Source organism: Camelina sativa, chromosome 7 (genome assembly GCF_000633955.1).
Source record: "Camelina sativa cultivar DH55 chromosome 7, Cs, whole genome shotgun sequence".
Classification (NCBI taxonomy): Eukaryota; Viridiplantae; Streptophyta; class Magnoliopsida; order Brassicales; family Brassicaceae; genus Camelina; species Camelina sativa.
In genome coordinates, this window is record NC_025691.1 from 32,486,575 (window position 1) to 32,505,799 (window position 19,225).

At 37.2% G+C, this 19,225-nt stretch overlaps 3 protein-coding genes across 3 annotated transcripts; all 3 read left to right on the plus strand.

Moving 5' to 3' along the window:
- On the plus strand, nucleotides 9,599–12,731 carry LOC104703863 (probable disease resistance protein At1g63360). Its single transcript, XM_010419949.1, has 2 exons — nucleotides 9,599–12,397; nucleotides 12,501–12,731. The coding sequence occupies exons 1-2, from the start codon at nucleotides 9,719–9,721 to the stop codon at nucleotides 12,504–12,506; spliced, it is 2,685 nt and encodes an 894-aa protein (XP_010418251.1). The 5' UTR covers nucleotides 9,599–9,718; the 3' UTR covers nucleotides 12,507–12,731.
- LOC104703873 (3-oxoacyl-[acyl-carrier-protein] synthase III, chloroplastic-like) lies at nucleotides 15,060–17,872 on the plus strand. Its single transcript, XM_010419961.2, has 8 exons — nucleotides 15,060–15,595; nucleotides 15,818–15,966; nucleotides 16,063–16,199; nucleotides 16,292–16,397; nucleotides 16,476–16,594; nucleotides 16,799–16,863; nucleotides 16,951–17,176; nucleotides 17,333–17,872. The coding sequence occupies exons 1-8, from the start codon at nucleotides 15,405–15,407 to the stop codon at nucleotides 17,552–17,554; spliced, it is 1,215 nt and encodes a 404-aa protein (XP_010418263.1). The 5' UTR covers nucleotides 15,060–15,404; the 3' UTR covers nucleotides 17,555–17,872.
- LOC104703875 (cytosolic sulfotransferase 1-like) lies at nucleotides 18,156–18,962 on the plus strand. The gene has a single exon (XM_019227209.1). It carries the CDS (start codon nucleotides 18,156–18,158, stop codon nucleotides 18,960–18,962), a length of 807 nt encoding a protein of 268 aa, XP_019082754.1.

The window sequence follows — 19,225 nt, forward strand, 5'->3', positions numbered from 1 at the left end:
TTTTCAATAGCTGAAATTTTTACGCTTGTCTAGTGTACCGGAGCTGAACATTTAACTCCCATCGACCTTTTCCCTGTCTAAAGACAGTCGTTGCAATAGGATGACCAAAGCTGAAAAGCCTTTCGCTCAAACACCGAGATAAAGCATGGACTGAAGGTCTTGAATGGGACGTTGAAGCTACCAACCACCGGTTCTTACGTTCATGTGTATAGGTTTATAGTTTGTCATGCTCTCTAATGCGTCTCAGGTTATGAAGTGTTTTCTTTTTCATTACTCATATTTTCTGTCTTTAATTTGGTCTGATTACAGATTTCTCTATCCGTAAAAGGTCTCAGCCACCAAACTATGAAGCTTCTGTTTATTAAAACGGTCCACACAAACCAACTACATATGACAACATTTGCTCTTTTTCACATTTACATTTTCTTTTGGCAATAAATCTTATTCACGTCAATTATATTTTTGAAAGTGGGTTTGGTTTAATCTTACTCTTCTTCTATGCCACACCTTAATTTAATTATAATAACATCAACTAAATTAAAAGTGGATTTGGTTAATCTCCTATTCTTCTTCAAGTTGTTCACCCAACACCTACTAATACATGACCGGTACTCAACCACCTTTTTTTGTTTATGTCCCATATATTCATAGTAACACATGTAATTCAAGAAACATCCAAATTACTTGATAACATGCGTTTCCAAACTTTAAAAAAAAAAATATTTAACACATCCTGATCCTAGTAAGGGTATATACATAGTATATAATATTATATTATGGAGTAAAATTATGTTTATCATCATATCGTGATGCATTAGTTTTGGTATCATAGGAAATTTCACAGTGACCAACCTTTTTCGAGCAAACAACAACAAACATACACAAAAATTAAATAACACACCACTCAGCGAGGAGGAGCCAATGCTAAATGAAATGTGACATGAGTTCCTCTCAAAACTCTACATATGAAAATCATCATCACTATCTCGACTTATCATGCAGTACTTGTTTTGATAGTCAATGAAATCAATACTTTCAGAATACGTTTTCCAAGTTACAAAAAAAGTTATATACTGATATGTTTTGATGTTTCCATTTACCACATGAATTGGGGGTGTTAGCATTTTATCTACAGTTTAATAAAGTTACATGTCAATAAAGTTTCTAAACTCGTTTTCGAAGGATGTACTCTTTTTGAGATAAAGATAGACATTATTGCAAGTAGCAGAAGCAGCAAGACGGTTTCTCCTCTGCAAAATCCGGAAAACGTATGCTTCCTCAGCCTATCTAGGATTTATCTATCGTCTTGCAAACGCCTAAAAGAATTGACGTGGCTGATGTTTGCTCCAAATCTTACAAAGCTTTTTGTCGAGGGTGCTTATGAACTAGAAGACATAATAAACAAAGAGAAAGCTAACGTACGTGACGACGACAAACCAGGGCTTTCTCTTTTTCGAAAGCTAGAAATTATACATTTGGCTAATCTACAGGAGGTGAATGTTGGGGAAACAACGCACAGTTGGACAGCGGAATAAAGTTTCACCCTAACTTATGTGAACTTGTGAGGAAAATATAATAAACTTGATAGAGCGTACAATAAATAAGACACAGAATTATACGTGGAAAACCTCTCCAATGCGAAGACTAAAAACCACTGGACCGTAGTCCACTCAAAATTCCATTATCACCAATGTATTTGAGTACAACACAAGAGAGAGAACACAAAAGACTAAAAATATGCAGTTCCAAACAACCCTAGATTTACTAAGATTCCGGCAACATATTCAGATCTCCACCATACAAATCCTAGATAAACAGGTCAGAAACAACTCTGCAAAATTTCAGCTCAAACCGAGAAGATCTCACCGTTGGATCTTACAAACACTCACGACAGATGCTGCAGAAATCTGGAAATTCCAGACACGACCAGCCACGCTAAAACTCAGATTTCTCACAAACCAACCGTTGAAACAAGATCTCCACCGTCAAATATGTAGAACACTGAGTCAATAAGCTACCCTCCAAAAATCAGCCAGATCGAAGCTCGTTTAAATGTCCAAACGTGCAAAACACCAAACCTAATGGTTCTGTTTTTCTATTCTCCTCTAGATCCGAAAATCAACTCTCTTCTCTCTATTTTTCCTTATGCCAATAATTAGGTTAAGAGTGTTTATATAGTGTCTCATAACCTAAAACCCGATATCAATCTCATGGACTAATATAATGGCCCAAGTCCAGGTTTGGTTAACCAAACCCAATTGGTTTTCCCACTAGGAGGAAAACCCAACAAACTCCCCCTCTGACTAGGTGGAGGAAACAGCTATCCCGGCTATCCCTCGGCAAACTTCAAGCTTCCTCCTCGGCAATGACTTTGTCATCATATCAGCTCCATTATCATCCGTATCAATCTTTTCAAGTTCCACTTCTTTAGAAGCAACCACATCACGTATCCAATGATACCTCCTATTAATGTGCTTAGAACGCGAATGAAATGTAGAGTTCTTTCCGAGACAAATTGTGCTTTGGCAATCACAGAACAGCATATACTTATTCTGCTTGAAACCGATATCTTCACAAAAACCTTTCATCCACAAAAACTCCTTACAAGCTTCAGTTGCAGCTATGAACTCAGCTTCAGTGGTAGAAAGTGCAACACACTTTTGCAATCTTGACTGCCATGAAACAGCTCCACCCGCAAATGTTACCAAGTAACCCAAAGTAGACTTACTAGAATCAACATCTCCTGACAAATCAGAATCAATATAACTAACAAGCAATGCATTATCACCTCCAAAAGAAAGCTTCAAATCAGAAGTCCCCCGAAGATATTTCAAAATCCACTTCACAATATTCCAGTGTTTTCTTCCAGGATTGGAAACAAAACGACTAACAACACCAACAACGTGAGCTATATCTGGTCTTGTACAGACCATGGCATACATCAAACTACCAACTGCAGAAGCATATGGAACCCTTGTCATATCTTCCTTCTCCAACTTTCTTTTTGGACACTGTTGTTTGCTCAATCTAAAGTCTGTAGGAAGAGGAGTAACAACAGCTTTAGACTTATCCATGTGAAACCTTTTAAGTACTTTCTCAATGTACTTCTCTTGAGACAAGTGAATCAGCTTCTCACCTCTGTCTCTAACAATTCTCATACCAAGAATCTGTTTCGCTGGACCCAAATCTTTCATGGCAAAGGACTTGCTAAGCTGCTTCTTCAGCTCCTCAATTCTGCTTAAGTTCTTGCCCACAATCAACATGTCATCAACATACAACAGCAAGATGATAAAATCATCATCACCAAACCTCTGCACAAACACACAATGATCAGAAGTAGTGTCTTTATAACCATGCTCCCCCATAACAGACTTGAACTTCATGTACCACTGCCTCGGTGCCTGCTTTAATCCATAAAGGTTTTTCTTTAAACGGCAAACTAAATCCTCTTCACCCTTTTTCACAAAGCCTTCCGGTTATACCATGTAAATCTCTTCCTCCAAATCACCATGAAGAAAAGCAGTTTTTACATCCATTTGCTCAACCTCTAGATCAAGACTCGCTGCCAATCCAAGTACAACCCGAATGGATGACATCTTCACAACAGGAGAAAATATTTCATCAAAATCAACTCCTTTCTTTTGGCCGTATCCTTTCACAACAAACCTAGCCTTGTATCGAGGTGACAAACTGGTCTCATCATGCCTAATCCTATACACCCACTTATTAAGCAAAGCCTTTTTACCCTTAGGCAACTTCACCAACTCAAGAGTATGGTTCTCTTCAAAAGAATTCATCTCGTCACCCACGACATCATGCCATTTATCCTTGTGTTCATCTTTCAAAGCTTCACTATAGCTTTTAGGTTCTCCCCCATCAGTAAGTAACACATACTCACCAGGATTATACCTAGTCGACGGTATAAGACCTCTCTCAGATCTTCTAACAATAGGTGGATTCTCAGTAGTTGGTGTCTCACCATGATCGTCACCATGATCACCATTACCATCATCATGTGCGGGAGCATCTGCACCAGGTGTATCAACATGAACCTCACCCTCAACCTCACCGTGGACCGATGTAGAAGGAGTAACCTCTAAATCAATCAAACTCTCATTACTCTGAGCTGGTTTTCCGGACTTGTCAATGTCCTTTATCGTTTGATCTTCCATGAACACAACATCTCTGCTCCTAATGAGCTTCTTCTCAACGGGATCATAAAATCTGTACCCAAACTCAACCTGACCATAACCAATGAACACACATTGTCGCGACTTCATTTCAAGCTTTGACCTCTCATCTTTGGGAATATGAACAAATGCCTTACACCCAAAAACCCTCAAATGACCATAAGAAACATCCTTACCAGTTCAAACCCTTTCTGGAATATCACCCTCCAATGGAGCACTCGGTGATAAATTCAACACGTGAACAACTGAGCTCAAAGCCTCACCCCAGAAAGTCTGTGCCAAACCTGATTGTGAAATCAAACATCTAACTCTTTCGACAATTGTCCTGTTCATTCTTTCAGCCAACCCATTCAATTGTGGAGTCTTAGGTGGCGTGAACTGATGCCTAATCCCATGTTCTTTGCAATAAGCATCAAATGGTCCAGAATACCCTCTACCATTATCAATGCGGATACACTTCAACTTCTTTCCCGTCTGTCTCTCAACCAATGCCACAAAATGCTTAAAATATCCCAGCACCTGATCTTTCGTCTTCATAGTAAAAACCCACAACTTCCTTGAATGATCATCAATAAAAGTGACAAAATATGATGCACCACCAAGAGATTTTGTCTTCATTGGACCACATACATCAGAATGCACCAAATCAAGTACATCAGGTTTTCTAGAAGGCGCAGAAGACTTGAAAGAGACTCTGTGTTGTTTACCTCGCAAACAATGCGCACACTTCTTCAAATGCGAACCAGAGATAGTTGGAATAACCTCCTTCTTAGAAAACACAGACAATCCTTTCTCACTTACATGACCGAGTCTCTTATGCCACAACTCCATGGCATCATCCTCCAAAGCATTAACACTATCTTTGGAGACCTTAGCCTGCATCAAACAGAAAGGTGAAAGCTTCTCACCTCGAGCCACAACCATAGAACCACGTGAAAGCTTCCATTTACCACCACCGTGTAAACTGTAGAAACCTTCATCATCAAGTCTTCCCGTAGATATCAAATTCATCCGAAGATCTGGGACATGCTTAACATCCTTAAGCACAAGTCTAGTCCCAAGACTAGTCTCCAAGCAAATATCACCAATGCCAACAACCTGAGCCAAACCATCATTCCCCATCTTTACAGAACCATAACTACCCGAAGTATAGGTAGAATACAAATCCCGTTGGGATGTAGCATGAGTAGTAGCTCCACTATCAACCACCCAGCTGGTGTTCTGGCATACATTAATGGCATCATTCTCAAGAAGAATGAGAAACTGATCGTCAATGATTGTCACTCGATCTACTTCTTCTTGCTTCCCTTGCTGCTTGTTATCTCTTTTCAACTTCCAGCAATCTTTCTTCAAGTGTCCTTTCTTGTGACAGTAGTGAAACTCCATATTAGCAAATTTATTAGATTTGCTCCTGCTCCTGTTCTTATCATTCTTGGGCTCTCTAAATATACTCCTCCCCCTTGACTCAATAACCAACACATCTGAACGCGAGGAACTAGCATTAGACTGTCTTCTAGTTTCCTCATTCAAGACACTGTTCTTCACTACATCCATCGAAATAGCACCATTCGACGCGGAGTTACAAAGAGACATCCTAAACACCTCCCAAGAATCTGGTAATGTACCAAGAAGCCACAGACCATGAATCTCATCCTCAAACTTGACTCCCATATCAGAAAGTTTATTAAGCAGCCCCTGAAACACATTTAAGTGATCAGTCATCGGAGTTCCCTCCTGATACCTCAACTCAATCAACTTTTTGATCATGTACATCTTATTATTCCCGGTCTTTTGAGCAAACAGTTGCTCCAGCTTCAACCACAAAGAACGAGCATTAGTCTCATTTTCAATATGATTCAACACATTATCATCTACCTATTGCCTTATCAAACCACAAACTTGGCGATGCTGCAATTTCCACTGATCATCAGTCTTATCTTCAGGTTTCTTCTCCTCAAAGACAGGAACATGAAATTCCTTCACGAAAAGCAAATCTTCCATCTTGCCTTTCCATAGATGATAATTAGAACCATTCAAGCTTATCATTCTACCCATATTTTCCATCGTTCACAAAAGTAACTAATAACCAAAGTTATTAAACCAAAGCTCTGATACCACTTTGTTGGGGAAACAACGCACAGTTGCGCAGCGGAATAAAGTTTCACCCTAACTTATGTGAACTTGTGAGGAAAATATAATAAACTTAGTAGAGCGTACAATAAATAAGACACAGAATTATACGTGGAAAACCTCCCCAATGCGAGGAGTAAAAACCACGGGACCGTAGTCCACTCAAAATTCCACTATCACCAATGTATTTGAGTACAACCACGTCCTCTCCAGAGACTAAGGCTACAAGTAGCAATCTCAATAAGAAAACAACACACAAGAGAGAACACAAAAGCCTAAAAATATGCAGTTCCAAACAATCCTAGATTTACTAAGATTCCGGCAACCTATTCAGATCTCCACCGTACATATCCTAGATAAACAGGTCAGGAACAACTCTGCAAAATTTCAGCTCAAACCGAGAAGATCTCATTGTTGGATCTTACAAACACTCACGACAGATGCTGCAGAAATCTGGAAATTCCAGACACGACCAGACTCGCTAAAACTCAGATTTCTCACAAACCAACCGTTGAAACAAAATCTCTACCGTCAAATATGTAGAACACTGAGTCACGAAGCTACCCTCCAAAAATCAGCTAGATCGGAGCTCGTTTGAATGTCCAAACGTGCAAAACACCAAACCCTAAAAGTTCTGTTTTTCTCTTCTCCTCTAGATCCGAAAATCAACTCTTTTCTCTCTATTTTTTCTTATGCCAATAATTAGGTTAATAGTGTTTATATAGTGTCTCATAACCTAAAACCCAATATTAATCTCATAGACTAATATAATGGCCCAAGTCCAGGTTTGGTTAACCAAATCCAATTGGTTTCCCCACTAGGAGGAAAACTCAACAGCGAAGAACATCTACTGGAGACCGCTGCCTTTTCCCTGTCTTACGGACATCATTGTACTCGACTGCCCAAAACTGAGAAAGCTTCCACTCAATTCTAAAAGTGGCTCAGGTGGTGAAAACGGACTCTTCATAAAACACAGAGATAAAGAATGGATAAAAGGGGTTGAGCGGGAGGATGAAGTTACCAAAGCTCGCTTCTTAACGTTAATCCCGTAAAAGGTTTACAATAGATCTCCTCTTCTGTACTTTTTCTTAACATTTTTTTATATTCAACACAGGAACTGATGTCAATATTAATTAGTATAACTATTTTACAATTTATTCATTTTAATTTAAGTTATTAAGTATTGATTAATGGTTTTGTTTCAAAGAAAGTTTGAAAATTGGGAGATGCTACGATTAGTAGTCTATACTTTTTCTCAAGTTGAAAGTAATGTACCTTTAATTATCTTTTGCATGACACAAACAATCTGTTTCGCCTGTTCGCGCAATCCTTTCGGGTTTACTCAAATCAGTTAATTTCAAGTTTTCAACTTCTTTTACTGTAATGTGGGGAATTCAGATAACTTGATGAATAAAGTCCCTCAATGGCTATACTCACAATCTTGAGAAGAATCTTACAGATCATGGCTAAACGAGATGATTTGTCAAGAAGGCTCACAAGAGAGGAGGATAGATGTCTAAAAAGACTTGCTCAAGTCTAGGTATGGGTTAATAGAGTTGAGACTTATCAAAAACAGAGTCCCTAATCTTTTTAGTGCTAGAAATATTGAACTTCAAAGCCTATATAGAACAATATTTGGGTTCACCCCTAGGGTGAACCTATTCACTCACCCCCTTATAAAATAAGGAAATAAAATCTGTATACATTATTATAAAATTAAAAACTTAAACCGTTCTTTTATAAATCCAAATCGATATATAATTTCATTCTAATTGTAAAAACTAAATCCTAACCATCTCATTTATAAACACAAACCGACATATAATTCCATCCCAATTGTAATATCTAAACCCTAACCATCTCATTTGTAAACCCAAACAAACATATAATTTTGTTCTAATTGTAAAATCTAAACCCTAACCATCTTATTTGTAAACTCAAACCGACATTTAATTTCATTTTAATTGTAAAATCTAACCCTGACCACCTCATTTGTAAACCCAAACCGATATATAATTTCGTTTTAATTGTAAAATCTAAATTCTAACCACTTCATTTGTAAACCCAAACCGACATATAATTTCGTTTTCACTGTAAAATCTAAACTCTAATCACCTTATTTGTAAACCCAAACCAACACATAATTTTGTTCTAATTATAAAAATTTAAACCAAGCCAATATTTAACTTTCCTTAATTAAAAGTATACAAAATTTGTTTTCTTAATTTATTTTGATTTTTAATTTTATTTTGATTTATTTTTTAAATGAAATATTAGATGGAAAATTTTGATTGGTTGAAAGGATAGGGAGTGAACAAAAAGGTTCATCCTTAAGTAATTTTCGTATAAGAAATACTGAGAAACTCAAAATGGCAATTTTCCAAGTATTGCTGAGCAAGCTCTTGAACCTTTTCTAAAATTATTCATGTACTTTAAAGTATGTAAATGTAATTTGAATTTAATCATTGTTTTTCCGTTTTTCAGATTATAACAAATCTCACGTAGATTTTACATTATCATGGCGATCGGAGACAAAAGTCTCACACAACATAACATTATCATCAAGCATGATCCCCGAAAGTATCAAACAAGCTCTTTATATAAACGCCAAGCTTCCAACACCTAACCTTCTGGAAGAAACAGAGTCTTTGTCAAATTGCCAAGTAAGCTTTTCAGTTCACACTTCCGTTGACTTCCTCTGTATACTATGACTTTTGGAAGAAACAACCATATTTATTAGTCTTTCTTTGATTTTCGCTTCGATTTTGGTCCCTCACTTGTTCGGGTTCTTCCACATTTTACAATATGTACACAAACCGATCTAACTGCATCGGAGGTGAAGTGGCTCATATACTTTTGGAAGAAAGAAATATTATTAACAACAGAAAGTGAAAGGCATGCATAGTGGTGGGAAATGAGAGAAGATTGCTAACTCACTGTGTGATGATTGCTCATATTGTTTCACTACAACGTGTGTGTTTACGTTCTGTGGAAAAGGAGAAGACTATTCTATCTAACACAGTTTTTATTTTTATTTTAAACGACTATTCAAAGTGTCAGTATGTAATTACTGCTTCGGGTACCCACCAAAGTAATTAAAACGTTTTGAAGATCTTGCAATTTTGGTATCCGATGTTTTCGAAGCTAAAAGATTTTCCTCTTTTTCTTTGAAAACAATTGAGCAAAAAAAAATAATAATTTGTCACTGTCGGCAAAGGCTGTCGGTGCTTTTCAACCATGCAAAGTATCTCATATTTTAGACTCACTCGAACGAGAATTTAATATTATTTCGAGTGGACCAAAACGTAAGTCTTTTCTTCAATTGTTCTTTGCATCGTCTCTGGTACGTACGCTCAAATTAGTAAACTTCAAATTTCAGATCTCTCAATTTCTGTAAAATGGGTCTCCCTTTCTCGATACCCTCCTTTGATCCGTGTGTAAATGAAGTCTCTGAATGGCTAGAGACGAGTGTAAGATATATTCTAAATCTCGAGAAGAATCTTGTGGATCTAGAGAGAACCATGGAGGAGCTCAAGGCTAAGCGGGATGATTTGTCAAGACGGCTCACAATTGAGGAGGGCAGAGGTCTGCAAAGGCTTGCCGAATTCGAGGTATGGCTTAATAGAGTTGTGATTGTCGAAAAAGAAGTCAGTGATATTCTTTATGATAGAGATGTTCAACTTCAAAGGATGTGTCTTTTCGGGTTTTGCTCTATGAGTTTACTGTCAAGCCACCGTTACGGGAAAAGTGTTTTCTTAACGTTGGGAAAAGTTGAGGAACTGAAAAATAAAGAGTTTAACGTGATCGCTGCGCAAGCTCAAACGCCTGGGGTGGAGGAACAACCTCTTGAACCGATAATTGTTGGTCAAGAAACAATGCTCGAGAAGGCATGGAAACATCTCATGGAAGATGGAGTTGGTATTATGGGTATCTACGGTATGGGTGGTGTAGGGAAGACAACTCTTCTCACACAAATCAACAATAAGTTCAGTAACGATAGACGGGGATTTGACTACGTTATTTGGGTTGTGGTATCTAAAGACTCACAGATGGAGGAGATTCAAGAGGAAATCGCTGAGAAAGTTGGTCGTAATGGAGAGGAATGGAAACAAATGGATAGAAGGCAAAAGACTAGCTGTTTATTCAAATTCTTAAAGGAAAAGAGTTTTGTGTTGTTTTTAGATGACATATGGGAGAAGGTGGATTTAGCTGAGATCGGAGTTCCGGATCCAAGAAAGCAGAAAGGATGTAAATTGGCATTTACCACTCGTTCTGTGGATGTATGTGCGCGAATGGGGGTTGAAAGACCAATGGAGGTCCAATGCTTGGCAGACAATGACGCATTTGATTTTTTCCAGACAAAGGTTGGTGAAACAACACTTGGAAGCGATCCGGGAATCCCCGAACTTGCAAGAGAAGTTGCTAAAAAATGTTGTGGCTTACCATTGGCTCTCAAAATCATAGGCGAGACCATGTCATCCAAGACGAAGGTACAAGAATGGCGTCATGCGATACATGTTTTGAATTCATACGCTGCAGAGTTTTTTGGCATGGACGATAAGATCCTTCCGCTTTTGAAGTATAGCTACGATAGTCTTAAGGAGGAAGATGTTAAATCGTGTTTGCTATATTGTGCTTTATATCCAGAAGATGCTGAAATTGTGAAAGATGACTTGATAGAGCAATTGATATGCGAGAATATCATAGATGGAAGTGAAGGTATAGAAAAGGCTGAGGACAAGGGTTATGATATTATTGGTAGTCTTGCCCGCGCATCATTGTTGATGGAGGGGGAGGATGATTTTGGAAGAGGTGTTGTGCGTATGCATGACGTTGTTCGTGAAATGGCCTTATGGATCGCTTCTGAATTGGGAACACAAAAAGAGGCCTTCATTGTGCGTGCAGGTGTTGGGTTACGTGAAATTCCAAAGGTGAAGAATTGGAACATTGTGCGAAGGATGTCGTTAATGGATAATAGGATTGTTCATCTCGTTGGGAGTCCTGAATGTATGGAACTCACAACTTTCCTCATGGGATTGGGAGGATATGGAAGTTTCTGGAATCAATTGGAAGATATATCGAGTGAATTCTTCAATTACATGCCAAAGTTAGTTGTTTTGGATTTATCGCGTAATCGCAGTCTCTCTGAATTGCCGGAAGGAATATCAAATCTAGTTTCTTTGCGTTATCTCAACTTGAGTGCAACTAGTATACGCTGTTTGCCAAAGAAGGTACTACAAGAGTTGAAAAAACTAATTCACTTGGATTTGGAGAATACATCGAAGCTTGAAAGTATTGCTGGGATATCAAGTCTGTATAATCTGAAAGTTTTGAAATTACGTGGATCGGATTTTCCATGGGATCTCGACACAGTGAAGGAGTTGGAAACTTTGGAACATTTAGAGATTTTAACTACAAGTTTCAATGTTTCTCCAACTCTGGAGCAATTTTTGAGCTCTCTTAGGCTGATGAGTCGTACACGATTTCTACGGATCTGTGACAATTTTGAAACATCACCAAATAGACATCTTGAATCAACTGGAATATCACTTTTAGGATCTATGGACAGGCTTCGGGAATTCAGAATTATGAGATGTCGTATCCCTGAGATAAAGATCGGAAGGATATGTAGCTTCTTGAGCCTCGTCACAGTTTCTATAATAGGTTGTGAAAGCTTGAGGGAATTGACGTTTCTAATGTTCGCTCCAAATCTTAGAACTCTTCGGATTGCTGGTATAAAAGACATTGAAGATATAATAAACAAAGAGAAAGCTTGTGAAGTTGAAGAATCAGGGAATGTTCCTTTCCAAAAGCTGAATGATCTTTCTTTAGAATATCTACCAAAGCTGAAGAATATATATTGGAGTCCTGTACCCTTTCCATGTCTAGAGGAAATCTATGTATGGGGATGTCCAAATCTGAAAAAGCTTCCACTCCATTCCAAAAGTGGCAAGCAGGGTGTAAATGGATGCATCATACGTTACAAATCTCCAGGATGGATTAAAGATGTGGAATGGGAAGACCAAGCTACAAAACTCCGCTTCTTATCTTCTTCATGCTTAGAAGAGGACCAAGAGGTCTAACATTTCTCCTCTTCTCTTATTTGATTTTCAAGGATTCTAACTGCTTCCATCTTTAATGCCTCTTGTCTCTTTTTGTGTATGTTAATTTTGATAATAGGAGTGATTGAGGCTTACTAAGGGAGCAAGTTCAAAATCGTCATTTGGGTTTAATTTGTTCTAAAGGGAAACTTTCTATCTCTCTCTCTCTCTGCTTTCCATGGAGTAAAAGTACCCTATCTATTTATCTCTCTCATCTTTCAAACTCTGTATTGCTTTCGATGAGTTCTTTTCTTTTTTTATGCCTTTTCACATGAAACATACTTTAAAGGCTATTGAAAATGGTTGCAACTTTATTGGGATGTGAATTTCTTGTGATGATGATAAGATAATGGGAGCTGATAGAGTTAAGTGAAGAATCTAGTCCAGTCAGTGTTATTGACTAAATAGAAGTGTTGTGGATCATTGTGAGAGTATCCTGCGTGATCACTGTGGGTGTTTAGAGCTTGTGTGCTCTGCTCTTAGGGAGATGAGATTGGAGAACTGTAACTCCAAGCTCATCATGAATTAGGTTTGATTTGCGATTTGATGGAGAATCGTTTTGTGTTGGGAGATTACGCTAATTTCGTGAAGTTGCATCTTGCACATGGCTTCATCGAAGGAGACGCAGATGATGTTTTTTGTGATTTAGAATCGGTGGTGCCTTACGAGAGTTGGGACGCGATGAAGAAGGGATCGTTGTTGTGTGTTTTTTTGGTGCCGATGATGATTCTTGAGAGAATAAGCTTTCTCTTGGAGCGAGAACAACGATGAGACAAACTAAAGCAATCGTTTCAACAACTAAAGTCTGAGAAAATCCAAACGATTCCAGTGGAGAGAAATCATATAACCAATTGTCTCATCGACCTTTTCCCTGCCTATAGACCAACAATTTTCAGATGATGTTGCAATAATATGACCAAAGCTGAAAAGCCTTTCGCTCAAACACCCAGAGAATTGATTGAAGGTCTTGAATGGGAGGTTGAAGCTACCAACCACCGATAGGTTTATTGTTTATCATGCTCTCTAATGCGTTTCAGGTTATGAAGTGTTTTCTTTTTCATTACTCATATTTCTGTCTTTAATTTGGTCTGATTACAGATTTGTGTGTTTGTATGTGGTTTGTGGCTACTCTGTTCGTGGTCTTCTCTCTATCCGTAAAAGGTCTCAGCCACCAAACTATGAAGCTTCTGTTTATTAAAACGGTCCAGACAAACCAACTACATATGACAACATTTGCTCTTTTTCACATTTACATTTTCTTTTGGCAATAAATTTTTATTCCTTTAATTTTATTCACTTCAATTATATTTTTGAAAGTGGATTTGGTTTAATCTTACACTTCTTCTATGCCACACCTTAATTTAATTTTAATCACATCAATTAAATTAAAAGTGGATTTGGTTAATCTCCTATTCTTCTTCAAGTTGTTCACCCAACACCTACTAATACATGACCGGTACTCAACCACCTTTTTTTGTTTATGTCCCATATATTCATAGTAACACATGTAATTCAAGAAACATCCAAATTACTTGATAACATGCCTTTCCAAACTTTTTAAAAAATATGCAACACATCCTAGTAAGGGTATATACATAGTATATTATAGAACTAATTGGTAAAGTAGACACTTTTTCAACAAATAATTTGAAAAGTAGACACTTTTGAAAACAAATTTGAGAGATAGGCACTTTTCTCTTTCCTCTTTAATGGAAAGCTCTATTAGATAGGCATTTAGAAAATGACATTTTTAACTTTTTGGTTATTTTTTATGTATCCACATAAAGATAAATTTGCATAAAGACAAATTTATTTTTTAAACTGAGCCTAATAAAAATAAATAACTATGTTTTAATAATTGATGAATTTTATACATTTTATTTTTTTAGACATGACCAAAATAATAACCTTTAAAAAATTATCTTTATAAATGAATAAATCCTTTTTTAATGGATTTATGTGTTTTGAATTTTAGATGTGTGATTGATTTATCTTAAACAACATTAAAACATGTATTATGGATAATTATATCACACATTTCATAAACTTTCCAAGATATCATTATTAGACACATTACAATATTTTAAATTGATTTTTAGAAATTTCATAAACTTCCCAATTTTTTTTTTTTTTTTTTTTTTTAGTTTTGAGTTCTCTATTTTATATTTAGGTTATAGTTTTGAAGAAATATGGTTTAGTATTTAGAGTGTATGGTTTAGTTTTGAAAATTTATTTAGATGGTACACCAAAACTATATTATGGAGTTGAATTATGTTAATCATATCGTGATGCATTAATTTCGGTATCATAGGAAATTTTACAGTGACCAACCTTTTGCGAGCCAACAACAACAACAACATACACAAAAATTAACTAACACACCACTCAGCGAGGAGGAGCCAATGCTCAATAAAATGTGACATGAGTTCCTCTCAAAACTCTACATATGAAATCAATACTTTCATAATACGTTTTCCAAGTTACAAAAAAGTTATATACTGATATGTTTTTTGATGTTTCCATTTACCACATGAATTGGGGGTGTTACATGTAAATTTGTGAATAAATTTGGATTTGATTGAGAAAAAAGAAAACAAATACAAAATAAACTAAACAAAGGGGAGGAGTAGTTTAGTTTTGAATGGCATTGGAATCTCCTCAAAACTGAGCTGTCACACTCACCTCCCCTGTCTCCTCCTCTCTTCGCTTCGGTACTTCCGAAGATTTGATTTTTTTTTCCTTACACACTCTCCTCTCTCTCTCACACACACACACACATACACACAAAATCGCAATACAAGAAAAAGCTAAAATTCGAATCTTTGTCTTCGCAATTTCTTCTCTCATTCATTCCGGTGACACAATCTCTGGCATTACGCTAAATTCGAGCTGATAGAAAGAAAGAAAGATCCTTGATTTTGCATTGAACCAATCTCGTTTCGTTGTTCTTCGATTCCTCTGTTATCTATCAAATTCAATCAGAATGGCGAATGCATCTGGGTTCTTCACTTCTCCTTCGATTCCTAACCTACGAAGCAGAATCAATGTTCCGATTGGTGTTTCTCGATCTGGGTTTTGCGTTTCGACTCGATTCTCTAAAAGGGTTTTGTGCTCTACCCTCAGCTCCATCGATAAGGATGCTTCTTCGTCTCCTTCTCAGTATCAACGACCCAGGTTGAAATAATAAAAATCACATCTTTATGTCCTCTCTTCTTCTCAGATTCTTTATTATTCCATTGATTCAAGATCCTTCTTTTGCTATTAGGATTAAAAAAAAAAAAATCACATCTTTATTGTAGAGTCTTTAGCTTTAGCTTTAAGATGATCTTTAAACCAAATTGATTACAAGTTTTGCTTTTGAGTAATGCATTTAAATGGTCTTTGATTCACTTAAAGGTTAGTGCCGAGTGGGTGCAAATTGATTGGATGTGGATCAGCGGTTCCAAGTCTTTTGATTTCTAATGATGATCTTGCGAAAATAGTCGATACTAATGATGAATGGATAGCTACTCGTACTGGTATTCGCAACCGTCGAGTTGTTTCAGGTAAGTTATAACATTGGTTTGTTCTGCTATGTTAAGTTGAGAGTACCGTTCAGTGATGTGTAGAGAGACATTAATTTGTATAACCTACTATTGAAGGCAAAGATAGCTTGGTTGGCTTAGCAGTAGAAGCAGCTACCAAAGCCCTTGAAATGGCTGAGGTTGTTCCTGAAGATATTGACTTAGTCTTGATGTGCACTTCCACTCCTGATGATCTATTCGGTGCTGCTCCACAGGTATTTATTGACCCTTTATTCTAAGTAACTTTATCTTCGATGGAGTAAGAGTTCCGGTTGTTTGATTTGTGAAAATTCTCTGTTGATGGCAGATTCAAAAGGCACTTGGTTGCACAAAGAACCCATTGGCCTATGATATCACAGCTGCATGTAGTGGATTTGTTTTGGGTCTAGTTTCAGCTGCTTGTCATATAAGGGGTAAACCTCAAATAAGATGAAACTTGATGAGTACTTTAGTAAGATAAGTGTGTAACTGTTGCCCCTTTCTTTTTTCAGGGGGAGGTTTTAAGAATGTTTTAGTGATTGGAGCTGATTCTTTATCTCGGTTTGTTGATTGGACGGATAGAGGGACCTGCATTCTATTTGGGGACGCTGCTGGTGCTGTGGTTGTTCAGGTACTGTGCTTTATGAAGCTTTTAGCAATCTCATGCACTCATTATATTCAAAGTTCTTATATAATGTTCACTCAATTAATGAAACAGAGTATAACCTTTAGTAAGTAACATAATCATTAGACAGTGCTTGCCACATTGCATATCATACCGTGGCTTAGAAGATTAACCTTTGTTTTTAAAGAAGTGTTCTTTCATTTCGCGCAGGCCTGTGATATTGAAGATGATGGTTTGTTTAGTTTTGATGTGCACAGCGATGGGGACGGTCGAAGGTATTTAGATTCACATTCCATTTTCTTGGCATAACATCCATCTTATTTTTCCCTTAAGAACCCACAGTAAGATTCTCTTTTTTGCAGACATTTGAATGCTTCTGTTAAAGAATCCCAAACTGATGGTGAATCAAGCTCCAATGGCTCGGTGTTTGGAGACTTTCCACCAAAACAATCTTCATATTCTTGTATTCAGATGAATGGAAAAGAGGTGTTTCGCTTTGCTGTCAAATGTGTTCCTCAATCTATTGAGTCTGCTCTGCAAAAAGCTGGTCTTCCTGCTTCTGCCATCGACTGGCTCCTCCTCCATCAGGTTACTCTTCTTATCAAAATCTTATCACTTATTCAAGTTTCATTGGTAGTAGTTATGAATTCAAGCTTAAATGTAGGAAAAGTTAGAGCTTTCGTATCTGAAACCTGGTAAAAGATAGTAATAAACGACGGAATGTTTTTCGAAATATATTTGCAGGCGAACCAGAGAATAATAGACTCTGTGGCTACAAGGCTTAAATTTCCACCAGAGCGAGTCATATCGAATTTGGCTAATTACGGTAACACGAGCGCTGCTTCGATTCCTCTAGCTCTTGATGAGGCAGTGAGAAGCGGGAAAGTTAAACCAGGACATACCATAGCCACATCCGGTTTTGGAGCCGGTTTAACGTGGGGATCAGCAATTGTCCGATGGAGATGAATGACTTTTAAGTCCCAACATGTAAGTTTACTTCAGAGCCAAAGTTTTTTTTTCTCCCTCGAGGAACACTGGAAACTTGGTTTAATAGGTCTTCTTTAGTCCGATTAAACCTAGAGGTAAAGCGCATTTTGTTTGAATTCGGTCTCTCTTTTTGATGAAGGTTTCATTTGTTGTTTACTTTTGTTTAACTTGTTAGTTATTTCGAATGCTAATAATGAAAAAGAAGTAAAAAATAGCATTCTTTCATCATTTCTTCCTAGTTTGTAATGTTAAGACAACAACATTTTCTCCATTTGCTTAATCTTTTCTTCTTCTGTCTTTGAGAACTATTTCAACCAAATATTTGTAGTTGACATGTGACCAACCAAATTTTTTTCTTATTCAATTGCATTACCTAAAAAAGCAAAAATTATTGAGATTTTACAATCAAAGATAATATAAAACTCGTGTCTCATGTGTAAAATCAAGATTTTCTCAGCTAAAAAACACTTTAGAGAATCCAATGCACCAAGTAAAAGTATATGTAATAATTGGCGTATTCACTTGTATCTCTATTATATGTTTCATTTAAACCTTAAAACACATCTTTTGTTAAGAAAGAATGGATCTGAAGGAGCGTCCTTTGAACGTAAGAGGCGACAAGATAAGCGAAGAAACCAAGAGTTTGATCTCTTCACTTCCTTCGGACGCAGATGGCCAAGGGAAGAAGCTTTGTAAGTATCAAGGATGCTGGTATTACTACAACACTCTCCAAGGCGTTCTTAATTTCCACAGAGGTTTTCAACCGCAAGACACCGATATAATCCTCGCTTCTTTCCCCAAATCAGGCACTACATGGCTCAAGGCCCTCACTGTCGCCCTCCTTGAGAGATCGAAGCACCGTTCGTCTGATGATCATCCTCTGCTCTCTGATAATCCTCATGGAATTGTACCATTCTTAGAGATTGATGTATATATTGAAAGCTCAAGTCCTGACTTGTCCAAGTTCTCATCATTTCCAAGGCTGTTCTCGACTCACATGCCACTTCACACTATGCAAGAGACACTCAAGGACTCGTCTCCTTGCAAGATTGTGTACATGTGTAGGTACGCGAAGGACACGTTGATCTCGTGGTGGTTTTTCGTGTGTGCTATGCATAAAATAGAACTAGACAAAAGCATTCTCGAGTATATACACAAATCGTTTTGTAGTGGAGCTATCTATTATGGACCTTTTTGGGAACATGTCCTGAGCTATTGGAGAGGAAGCTTAGAAGACCCCAACCATGTTCTTTTTATGAGGTACGAGGAAATGAAAGCAGAGCCTCGTGATCAGATCAAGAGACTTGCGGACTTCTTGGGGTGTTCTTTTACGAAGGAAGAAGAAGATGTTGGGCTAAGCTTGAAGTGTGACTTGCGGAAGAAGTAATCCTAATAAAGATTAGGATTAGAGTTATTTTAGGAGACATCTAGAATAAACAGTTGTAATAAGTTCTAATGAGATTAGGAGATATCTAATCCCAAATAGTTTTAGGAGAACTATCTCTATATATAGAGTTGCCAAAGCTTGTGGTAAACCTATGAGTTTAGAGAGAGAAGTTTTAGAACTTGAGAGAGAAAGCTTTAAGGTTTTTGTGTAAGATTTCCTTTTGCTGAATAAAGAGAGTAATTCTTTACATTCTTGTTCTAAAT

Coding starts and splice junctions, on each gene's coding strand:
- LOC104703873 (XM_010419961.2), top strand. CDS start 15,405: ATGGCGAATGCATCTGGGTTCTTCACTTCTCCTTCGATTCCTAACCTA. Junction 15,596..15,817: donor TCTCAGTATCAACGACCCAG/GTTGAAATAATA, acceptor ATTCACTTAAAG/GTTAGTGCCGAGTGGGTGCA. Junction 15,967..16,062: donor CAACCGTCGAGTTGTTTCAG/GTAAGTTATAAC, acceptor CTACTATTGAAG/GCAAAGATAGCTTGGTTGGC.
- LOC104703875 (XM_019227209.1), top strand. CDS start 18,156: ATGGATCTGAAGGAGCGTCCTTTGAACGTAAGAGGCGACAAGATAAGC.
- LOC104703863 (XM_010419949.1), top strand. CDS start 9,719: ATGGGTCTCCCTTTCTCGATACCCTCCTTTGATCCGTGTGTAAATGAA.